At 57.3% G+C, this 11,060-nt stretch overlaps 3 protein-coding genes across 3 annotated transcripts; all 3 read right to left on the reverse strand.

The window, feature by feature from the left end:
• Nucleotides 1–562: 562 nt before the first annotated feature.
• On the reverse strand, nucleotides 563–3,223 carry IUM83_05720 (Long-chain-fatty-acid-CoA ligase; the record flags this gene model as incomplete). The annotated part of the gene is made up of 1 exon (XM_067929875.1): nucleotides 563–3,223. The coding sequence occupies one exon, from the start codon at nucleotides 3,221–3,223 to the stop codon at nucleotides 563–565; it is 2,661 nt and encodes an 886-aa protein (XP_067798290.1).
• A 1,617-nt stretch (nucleotides 3,224–4,840) lies between these two features.
• On the reverse strand, nucleotides 4,841–9,393 carry IUM83_05721 (putative ubiquitin-specific protease; the record flags this gene model as incomplete). Its single annotated transcript, XM_067929876.1, has 4 exons — nucleotides 4,841–5,102; nucleotides 5,207–6,359; nucleotides 6,429–7,789; nucleotides 7,985–9,393. 4 exons carry the CDS (start codon nucleotides 9,391–9,393, stop codon nucleotides 4,841–4,843), a joined length of 4,185 nt encoding a protein of 1,394 aa, XP_067798291.1.
• A 193-nt stretch (nucleotides 9,394–9,586) lies between these two features.
• Nucleotides 9,587–10,768, reverse strand: IUM83_05722 (Sarcosine oxidase; the record flags this gene model as incomplete). Its single annotated transcript, XM_067929877.1, has 1 exon — nucleotides 9,587–10,768. The coding sequence occupies one exon, from the start codon at nucleotides 10,766–10,768 to the stop codon at nucleotides 9,587–9,589; it is 1,182 nt and encodes a 393-aa protein (XP_067798177.1).
• Nucleotides 10,769–11,060: the final 292 nt, after the last annotated feature.

Here is an 11,060-nt window from a genome sequence, read left to right on the forward strand (position 1 = left end):
GCACGCCGTGGGTGCCTGTCACCTGCTCCTCCAGGGTGCCTGCAGCTGGCGCCGCCACTTCAAGAGCTCATTCCTGTCATCGGTGATGATTCGGCCTCTGTATCGTTGTGCACGGCGAAAGGCAAACGCTATCGCCGACCTGCGAGTCGCGCGTGGCGCGGCGCAGCGCGATCGCATCGAAGATGGCAGGGCGGGTCAGCGCGCGTTTCAGAATCGGCACCGTCGGCGCGCGATAAATGAGAGGTGTCCCGATGCTGTCAGGCATGTCCAGGGCCGTCACGACCCAGTCTGCATCCTCGCTTCCTGCAAATGAGCCCTACCAGTGGTATCGGACAACATCACTTAGATGGTGCGCGCGAGATATATAAGCGTGCGTGGGCGAGACCGTGACCATACCCTTGATTCGGTCGATCATCGACTCGGTGGACCAACATCTGGGACAACTTCAACATTGTTAGCAGGTACATGTATGTAGCATGGGTTTCTATTGTTCACTCTTTTATCATTGTTCTTCTTTTGCTATAGTAGTGTAGTAGTAGTAGTATGTTGTAGTGTGTGAGTTTTAGCTGTAGAGCGAGTCAAGTAGCGCCTGGTACTTGCGGTCCACGGCGCGACGGCACACGTCGCCCGTGTCGGGGTCTAGCTCGCCCGACTCGACCGTGAAGTCGGCGGCCATGAGGATCCACTTGCGGACGCGGAAGCCCGAGACCGAGCAGACCTGGGGCAGGTCCTCCAGCACGCCGTCGAAGTGCACGGCCCAGTGCTGGCAGCGGATGGCCTCGCCAACGGTTGTTGCGGGGCTTCCGATGGCATGACCAACCTTGAGAGCGTCTTCATCCAGTACGTGGCCGCCGCCCGTGTGCTTCGTCGAGCGCGAAGCCGCGGGGTTCGTCTTGAGGAAAAAGAGTGCGCTCAAAAATGTGCGACCGTCGCCAACCAGCACCACGCGATCCAGCTCGGGCATGAGCTCCATCATCGCGAATTCAAACGGGTGGATGGGGACCCAGTCGCCAGTCGAGAGCACGAGGAAGTCTCGCGGGTCGCTGATCTTGAGGAACCCTGTGGGCGTCAGGAACCCGCGCTGCCAAAGCCGCAGCCATCCGTCTGAGTCGCACGTCGAGGTGTACTGGCTGTCGTCATCGTCATGCTCGGGGCCTGGACTGCTGCAGCAGCCGTGTGGCGCATACCTGTATCCCACGAAGACATTGCGTCCGCGCAGGACAGTTTCCTGCGAGCGTTCGTCGCAGCGAATAGTAGTACCAGGAAGCGCGCGGCCGGAGCTGCCAAACTCCCACGCGTGTTGGAAGTTGATAGCCGCAAAGCCACAGGTTTCAGCCGTACCGAAGAGCTGGTAAATGGGCGTGTCCACCGTCTTGAAAAGTCGTTCAAGCTCGAAATCTAGCGGGGCTAGCACGGAGTAGCAAGCTGTGCAACTTTCTAGCCCAACCTTCTTCTTGATGTTATTGAGCACAAGCGCCTTGGCTAGCATATACCCCAGGCTCCGGTGCTTGGCCCCCTTGCCTCTGGCAAAAAGCAGCTTCTGGGAGTTGTTGGTTGCTCGCGTCTTGGCCCACCGGTACACTGCAGCATTCACGCCCCCTTTAGCTCTGTAGACTTGCTGGCTGAAGCGAGCCCACGTCGCGGGGGTCGCGAAGAATACCGTAGGCTTTTGCTCCGTAACCACGCGGACTAGTGGTCGATTGTACGTTGGTGCGCACACCACCGACAAGCCTGCAATCAAAGGCACGTAGAACTCCAAAACCTGCGACGCCACATGCTGCAGAGGCAGGTACCCGACAAGTGTATCGCGATAAATGAGCCCGAAGCTGCGCACCAAGGCAGCAGCCGTAAACAGCACGTTGTCGTGCGAGAGCTCCGCGCCTCGGATGCGACCCAGCGCGTCGTAGTCAAAGGCTAGCAAGCAGCACTGATCCGGCGTCACACGCGACGCGAGTGACTCCAACGAGGGAGTCATCGCCGCCTCGTCGGTCGTGAGCGCACTGATCGCTAAAAGATCTTGAGCTCCGATCACGTTGACGCTGGCTCGCAGATCAGCGACGGCGCGGTCCATCGCAACCAGCCCGCCCAGTACAATGACAGCACGGATAGGCGGCCGCAGCGCCTCCGGCTGGTCGTCCAACGCTTCGAGTGCTTCACGGAAGTTGTTCTCCAGCTTGTCAACCACCACGACCGTGGCTTTCGCCGCAGGGAAAATATCGTCCCTCAACTCGCGGGTGCTCCACGAGCTCCTGACATGTGCCACGACGCCACCCAGCGACACCGCGGCCAGGTTCACCGCGTGCAGCAGCGGACTCGCCTGCGCGCTGATGACAACTCCTTCACCGGTGCAGAACCCCAGTTGCAGCAGCGCCCTAGCCGCGCAGCGGACACGCAGAGCGTGCTGCGCCCAGGAGAAGGCCACGTCCACTTGCTCTGCAGCCGACGCCGCGCAGCTAGGAAAGCCGTGCTGCGACCTGTCGCCCACCTCCTCCCGCCCGCTCAGCGCCGGCTCGTCGGCGAACTTGGTTACGGTCTTCAAGAAGGTGCTCCAGACCGTGGAGGGTGCAGCCGTGACCAAGGCCGCGATGGAGGAGGCGTCCTCGCCCTCGTGCGTGACGCTCAGCGCGCGGCTCCAGGCGCGCGCCCTGCTGGCGCGGCTGGCGGCGCTGCTGAGGCGGCTGCGGCGGTCCACGTCGCTCGGCTCGCTGTCCACGCTGCCGCGCGAGTACATGTAGCCGGCCTTGGACAGGCTGCCGTCGCGCGCGGGGCCCGTGGACTCGATCTTGATCTCGCCGAAGGGCGGGTGCGCGCCGCGCAGCATCTTGTGCTTGTCGTCCGCCTCGGCCTCGCTCGCCTCGGGGCTCGGGCGCCGGTGCAGCGAGAACCGCCGGCGTCTGCGGCGACTCGGGTGCGCCACGTCGCCGGGCTTGGGCGTCCAGGCGTCTCCTGAGCTCCCGGACGGCCGCCCGCTGCTGGAACTCGAGCGGGGCGCGCGCACCACCGTGGCCGTGAAGGAAATCATGTCGGACGTCACGCGGCGCTGGCCGGAGGAGGACTGTGGGGTATCCGTGTCTCCAGCTGCGGTCGTGTCGCTGCCGTTACTCACCATGCGCTCGGGCGTGGGGCCAGGGGGATGATTCATGGCCTGTCGGCCGAGCAAAGGGGCTGTCGGCGGGGCGCGTGGCTGCGGTTCCTCGGCGCGCGCGCCGGCATGGGCCGTCATGCCCGGAGTGCGCGCGACCGCGTAATAAATAAACTGATCGGTAAGAATCGAAACCGCGAATTTCGGCTCGAGAATGCGAGATCGGCGAGTACAGAGATCGGTCGAATCAGATGCGGCCGACAGAGAGAGGTACACGCAGGTGAATAGGTACTCGCAGTTTTCTTTTCTCTCCACCTGTATAGGTAAGCATATCGGCACATAGAGTGTGCGAGGGTATGCCTTTCTCATTATAAAAAAGCCGAAGGGCTTTTTAACTTCTTGGCCGTGTCTCTGCCGCCGGGATTTTGTTTCGGCAAACGTGTCGCAGCCGCAGATGGGAGGAATTATCATGATCCAATAGAAAAGCTCTTGACTGAATAGACTACTGTCACAGCAGCTGTTAAGTTCGGAAACGAATGTGCCAAGGCTTGAAGATTTAAACGCTACCAGAGCGACACGGTGGTTTATAGATCGTATTATAGTTTTAAGTAAACTCCATTCTCCCTTTAAAAGGGAGAATAAAGTTTAGCTACATGATGAAGGTTGCCCAGCGCGTAGCCGAGTTCTTGAGTATGCTCAATACATTAGCTATCACGTGTATCTGTATAATGATTGAGCTCAAATATAAAAATAATAAAACAAAAGCTGGGGTGTCATAACATCATTTAAGCTTTCACAATGGAAACATCAAATATAGCAATATTGAAATAAAAAGACAGCACGCGAAATATGTTCAATCAGGACTGTTTTTTCATAGATGAAACAAAGTATGCTGAGTAGTGTCATGTTTGTGAATTTTCTGTCTGTGCGTGTTGTTTGCACACTTGTTTGTCTGTTTGCACCAAGTCATAACCTAATTAGCAACGGATTCGTTGCTCGAGGTCACTACTTCGTCAATCGAAACCCGTGTCGATGGGAATGTTTGCAAAGCGCAGCAAATTTGATAAATAAGAGTTCATGTAATACCGCTATCTATTTTTCTTCGGTTTATTTCACTTCAAAGTTGAGGTACTATTGAGGCTTCAGCTTTTGAGCGATACATAGTTGGATGCGACGTATTCTCCAAAGAAACTGGGTTTCGCCTATATTTTGAGAATCGTTGTGAAGTGATTTTGCTTCGAATGCCTAAGAAGTCGACGTTGCCTACAAACACAAGGAGAGAGAAAAGTTGAGTATTTTTTAATATGCTAGCACAGTGAATATGTCTATAGAAGCAATTACGTAGTTGTCTTATTGCGACTCATACCCCATGAAGCTTTTTATGCATTGTTAATTCAATGAAGTTCGCATTTTTGAGGCCATGCGCATTTCTACTGTGCGAAGAAATGTCAAATCGTCCTGAAGGACAATCCAGTCCATTTCTACTGGATCACGGTAATTCCTCTACAGATGGCTGGGGTCAATGGGGCAAACAGACACAAGTCCCGCACATCTGGTTCATATGCAGCTTCGACTTGGCGCTGCTATGGGGCTCTTGTCGCCTTGTGCCTGCATGACGCCTACGAATCAACCCACGTCGCAGACGAGGAGTGCGGCCCAGGACGCGCACGTACTGCAACGACTGCACTACGAACAACACAACCAAAACCCAGCGCACAACGCCTGCAAGCCAAACCTGTATTTCGGCTCCTGTCTGCCTCAGCTCTGGCGGATGTGGATGCCCGTCTCGATCCTCCGGCTCGCGTGGTGGCGCGGCGGTGGCGTCGGGTCGGCGTGCTCCAGCCCCAGGTTGCCCAGCCCTTCGAAGTCGGCGCCGCAGAGCTCCGTGAGCCGCGACATGGGGAACGCGTCCAGCGCGTCGGCCTCCATGTCGTCGTACATGGCCTGCAGCGTCGACGCCTTGAGGTCCTTCACCAGCGCGAAGTTCCACTGCGCGAACACCTCCGACGAGATGCCCATGCTGCACAGCACCAAAAACAGTAACGTATCCAGCCAGCGGTTAGTGGGAAAAGCAAATAAGCACGCCCGTTGAGGTGACAAGATAGCGAAGAAACAAACCCTTACCGTTGCCGGATGCGCTCCTTGACGTCGCCGACAGTGTCGCGCTCGCTGAAACGCACCACGCACGGCACGCCGTGCGGGTGAATCCACTTCTGCGAGCTGTTCTTGAAGTTGAAGTGCACCACGCCCTTGTAAAACCACGCCGGGCGATCTTCATCGTCCGACATAGCTTCGTCCTCATCTGGCTGTTGCTCGGTACTCTGCGCATTGCTAGCAGACGCGTCCATTTTCGCGTCGACCTCGACCTCGGGGTTGCCTTGCACCTTCGTCTTGATGACCACCGTCGTCTCCTGCTTTGCAGAGAGACCATCGCTGATCAACTCGTATGCTGGGATCTGCTCCACCATGATCTCGGGCTTGTGGGGGTCCTCTGTTACGTTGATTCCCCAGTAGCGCGACAACGACGCATCCTCCTCCAGCACACGCTTGATTATCGTTCCCTGCTGCACAACCTCACAGGTGCGCAGTGCCGTGTCCTCCGGCAGTCCAAAACCGTCCCGTATAAGCTTCAGCACGTCACGGACTTTGTGCGTGGGCATCACGAGCACCTCGATGTTGCGTTGCGGAGCAACCGGAGACGGCGACGCTGCCTGCTCAGTAGCGAAGCAGGCGTCGTAGATGCTCAGATGCACAAACAGCTCCTTCTTGGCCTCGATTTCCGTGATTGGGTGATCAAGCAGCTCGTAGTACAGAATGTTCGTGCGCTCCAGATATTCCGTCAGCAACTCTTCCAACGTAGTTTGAGCGTCCCCAGAGAAACGCGAGTGACGTAGCGGTGTCTTCAGCGGCAAGCCATTAACCGGCGAGTGTTGATATAATCGAACAAATAACCGCTTTGGGCCGACTAGGCCCAGGTGTGCTGCCACCGCGTCGATAATTTCGTCGTACACATTGCTGAGCAGAAGCGGGAGCGTGAAGGATTCTTCGTCCGTGTGGCCATAGCGGTGCAACGTCACCTCCACGCGATCCAGCAAATACAGGAAGTAAGAAGCCACATTCGGATATCTCTCCACTGGTCGCGATCGCTGCTGGTGGAGCTTCCCCGTCGATATATGCGCTGCTCCAGCTGATCCGTGGCTATGAGGACCCCGGTTACCGTTGGTATACAAGGCGCTCGAATCATTGTCACTCTCGGGGGATATAGAGGCCTTCACTTCTGCACCATCAGGCCCGATATAAGTAGTTTCAATGGTATCAGGGTCATCTTCGACAGCCAGCTCCGTACCGATCACAATTCCGTTCGCTATTTCCTGTTCTTCAGCGTACTGGAAGCAAATTATGTCGCCGTGTTGAATCTCAGCCGCTGTAAGAGATGTCTCCATATCAATTACAGACACAGTCATAGGTTGGACCTCCTCGTAAAGACGCAACTCGGTCGTGAAGGGAATCAATAGGGCCTCATGCAGATAATTAGCCAGCTCTGCACCTGTAATCCGTGAATCCACTACGATATTGCCCATGTACTCCAGTCGCTCTCCCAGCTTTCGCTTTAAATCATAAAACTTTACGAACAACAAAATCTCATGATTGCGAATGGGTGGGGCATGGTCGATTGTGGTGCTGTCACTTGCCTCGGCAAACGCAGCAGCAGCGTCCTCATCCTCTTCACCCATTTCCTGGCTCGGCTTGGAGTCGACTTCAGCATCTTCGGTCTCTGGGGGGGTGAACTCGTCCCAAAAATGTCTGTGGATAGTAGCTGGTACCTTGCCGGATCTTCTTACTCTGTGCGCATGTGTAGAAGGAGACGATGGCGATGTTGGAGGTGAAGCTGCCGGCTGCGACAATGATTCTGGTGAATCGCTTAAAATCTGAAGGAACAATTTTACAGGTACTTTCGGCGATGCGTCCTCCTCAATCAACGAGTCCACACGATTGTCATATCCGTCGGGGTTAACCGGCTGGTCGGGGCGAGTTGTGCGATTTTCGCGCGCAATGACTCTCCACAGGCGTTGGCGTGACATAGGTACACCGGTCTCCTTGTAGATGCGACAGCATAATTGGCGGATGGAAGCAGCACGTTTAATACGCACGCGTAGTGTATTCGAGTTGTTGAAACTCGAGAAATCCATCGTTTTTGTTATCCGCTTCAACCTGGCGACGCTCGTATCTGAAGCGATGCGGAAGTTCATGTATAAGTGCTCGGTTTGCTGGGCCTTCTTGCGACGCGCAGCTGCCTTCTCCTCTTCGTGAAAACGATTAACCAACTCTTCCGGGATCGGAAGCGGGTCTCTTTGCCAATTAGGAAGCTCGGGCTCGGCCTCAGCCGGGCTATTATTGCTGTTATTGCTGGTTTCACCATCCGCCATCGAAACATCTTCTGAAGCTGATGACGTCTCTGGTGTAATTTCTGCATCCACATTTGCACTCTCGGCTTCATCCTGGATCGCACTAATATCGTTCTCACCGTCTCGTACATACACAAGCATGTACGCGCTCGAAAAATTTCTAGCGAGGGGAAGCATCAAACTGTTCGTCGCCCCCGAGCTCAGAGGCATACTGCCATGGTCGTTGCTGCTGCTGTAATCGTACACCTCCTCTACTGCGTGACTACCATCCGCATCTGGAACTCCACCTGTATCGACCGATCTAAATTCGAGATTGTCCATAGCATTCGGCTCGTTACTTTCAGCCCCACCGTGTTCCGGTGAGCAGAATAATGATGACGAGTACAGTGGCGACGGAGGCTCTGTACCTAGCGGAGTTGCAGGTGTACCTGCCGATCCAAAATTGCCTTCGATCGCTACCTGCTCGTCTACGCGCGTAATTTGGTCATCGTCAAACCTGAACCAGTCTGTACTTGTAGCAATGTGCTTGCCAGGCCGAATAAATACATAATAGTGGCCTCCGTGTACATCGCCACTGTGCACCAACACGCTATGCAGGTGATAAGTATATCGTGAGTTTTTGTCCTTGCCGCCATCAGGTTTCTCCTCCTTATTCGAGATGAACTCGTCCAAAACGAGCGTTTTCGGGAATTCAAAGCGATCGTGAATCTTCACCATGCCATCCCGCAACGGCTCGTACTCGAAGCGCTTGAGCTGAATATTGAGCACGGGCGGGAATGTGAGAAATTTAATGCCCTTCTTGGCATCCTGCTTCCCGTGGCCTTCCGCCTCGTACTGGTTGTCTCCATCCAGCATCTCCACCTCCACGTACTTCCGAAAGGACTGCATCAAGTCCTTGCAGCCTTTCACATCCAGCTGCAGGTCGTAGAAGCTCTCGTCCCGGAAGGACTGGAAGTCCACGTTCACGCACTGCACGAACGAGCGCACCTTGCCCTCGAAGAGCCTGGGGATGGCCGCGTCCACCCTCGTGCGCTTCATCTTGTCCTCGAGCCGGTCGCACAGGATGCGGTAGAGCTCCTGCACGTCGTGCTGCATGAACGAGTCGATCTGGCTCCAGCCGAAGGAGCGCGTGAGCTCCTTGGTGGACACGGCCTTGCGCTGCCGCTGCAGCCGGTAGAACACGCGCTGCAGCGCGAGCGACACCGAGTCGTTCGTGTCCTCCTGCGTCGTGGGCGTCCCGTACACCACCTGGCGGAACGCGCGCAGGTGGAACAGCGTCTGCAGCAGCGAGTTCAGGTAGCACGTGGCGCCCTGGTTCTTGAGGCCGACCATGCCCGTCTCCTGCTTGGAGTCGTAGGCCAGCAGCTGCTGCTGCGTGGGCGTCTGGGCGTCTGCGGCGTCGTCCACGAAGCTGAGCCGCAGCTCCAGCTGCGCCTGGCCCTCCCGCGTCAGGAACTGGTTGCTCGGGTCCAGCAGCTCCGCCCGCGGCACGAACTGGCTCATGCCGAACTCGGCGCTGTCCCGCGCGAAGGCGTGCACGCTCGTGGTCTTGACGAGCGGCGGCCGCTCGCCCGCGTGGCGCAGCAGCGCGATGCTCAGCTCGGCGGCGCGCGGGGCGCCCTCCACGAGCTCCACGAACACGCCCACGTGGGACGCGTCCGCGGGGCTGCGCGGCTGCCACAGCACGCGCCACACGCCGCCGCGCGCGTCCGTCTGCGTCGCGGACTCGATGCGCTCGCTGTCCAGGCCCAGCACGGCGACGCGCTCGCGGAAGACCAGGGAGGCGGAGGCGGAGGCGTCTGGTGTCGGTGAGGACGCGTCGCCGTCGGGCCGCGTGCTGAGCTTCTTGCGGCGCTGGGCCTCGCGCGGCGAGTCGCCCGCCGGACTCCGACGCTTCTCCACCATGACGCACACGGACTTGGCTGCACTATGGGCGGACGCCCAGCCACCGGTTGGGCCCGGTGGTTGGGCGTAATTCACGGCGGTTTCCACCAATCGATGGACGGCATGCGACGTGGCGGACGTTGTTGACGTTTGTTGAAGTTGTTCCGGCTGATTATTAACCGTTTTAACCTTGTAAAGGCGTATTGGATAACGGTTAGGCTGACGAGACGCGCGAGAGGCGGAAGGACTGCGAGTGCTGGCGCGTGCGGCCCGTGAGCGCCAGGTCCGCGAGCATTTGGCCGATCACCGGCGTCATCTTGGCCCCGTGGCCGCTGAAGCCGGCGCCCACGACGATTTGCTTGGCCGCGGACCCGCCGCTGCACGGCACGTCGAGAAGGTCGATGACGAAGTTGGCGTCCGGCGTCATGGTGTACATGCAGTCGTCCACGTGGCTGGGCGCGCTCGAGTCAACGTGCGAGAAGTTCTCCGCCACGAAGGAGCGCAGGTGTTCTTGCGCGGCGGCGGGCTGGACCACGCCCTCGCGAGTGTCCGGGTCGACGTCGGGGCCGTCGTGGCGGCAGATCTTCACTCCTTCCTCGGGATTCATCATCGGCAAGCCGTAGATCTCGGGGTTCCCGTACTTGATGAACACGGGGAACTTGTCCGTGGTGTACAGCTCCTGCTTGCACCTCCAGTACGTCCCGAACGTCGCGATCGGCTGCAGCTTAACGTTGTCTGCTTCGGACCGCTTCAGTACCTTGTTCGTCCACGCGCCAGCCGTGACAATGCACTGGTGGCCGTGGACTTCCGTTCCATCGACCAAGGTGACAACCGCCAGTACAGTCCCATCAGCCTGCTGCTTGCCGACGACGCTCATCACTGGACTGTGCTCACGAATGTCCGCTCCCAGCTTCTTGGCCAGATTCTGCATCGTGGCCATGGCCAGGGTCGGGTTCAGCACCCCTGCGGCTGAATTGAAGACGGCGTGGCTGCTATCGGGCAACGAGAAGCCCGGAAAACGGTCGTTCACTTGAGATCCGGTCAGCGTTTCGAATGGCACCTTGTACTTCTCCAGGGCCTTCTCGAGATCCACGAGCTCCTCGACCCGCTCGGACGCGAAGTCCAACGCGCCGGTCATGCGGATAAGCTCCACGTCGGCCTCTTTCTCGATGGTGCGCCACAACTCCAGCGACGTCAGACATAGATCCGTGTAGATGTCGTTCGGGTAGGCCACTCGGAAGATGCGGCTGGACCCGTGGCTTGACCCCTTGCCATGCAGCAGCTCGAATTGTTCCAGCAGGAGCACGCGTTTGCCTTCTTTCGCGGCGTAATAGGCAGCAGCGCTGCCCATGAGGCCAGCACCGACCACCACAACGTCGTACACGGGAGTTGCCATCAGGATGAAATCTTCCTTGCGGGGGGTAAAGTGATAATGAATCACACGCTATCTGATTTGCAGCCCCACGATGTGTTGCAAGCCAACTTTTGAAACGTTATGATAAACCATTGTGTGGATGAGACTTTCTCACCGATAGAATTGGTATGAACTGACGGCTGCCAAATATCCTATATTTTTTTTGTACTTTTGTTAACTTACGAGTTCTGTCAGCAGTGCTTAGGTGTTGCGGCGTTCGTATCTGAATCCCCTGCACTTCATCGAATTTGTTCCCAATTCAGTTGATATCGGT

The sequence above is a fragment of the Phytophthora cinnamomi genome, assembly GCF_018691715.1.
Source record: "Phytophthora cinnamomi strain GKB4 chromosome Unknown Contig10, whole genome shotgun sequence".
In the NCBI taxonomy this organism is placed as follows: domain Eukaryota; phylum Oomycota; class Peronosporomycetes; order Peronosporales; family Peronosporaceae; genus Phytophthora; species Phytophthora cinnamomi.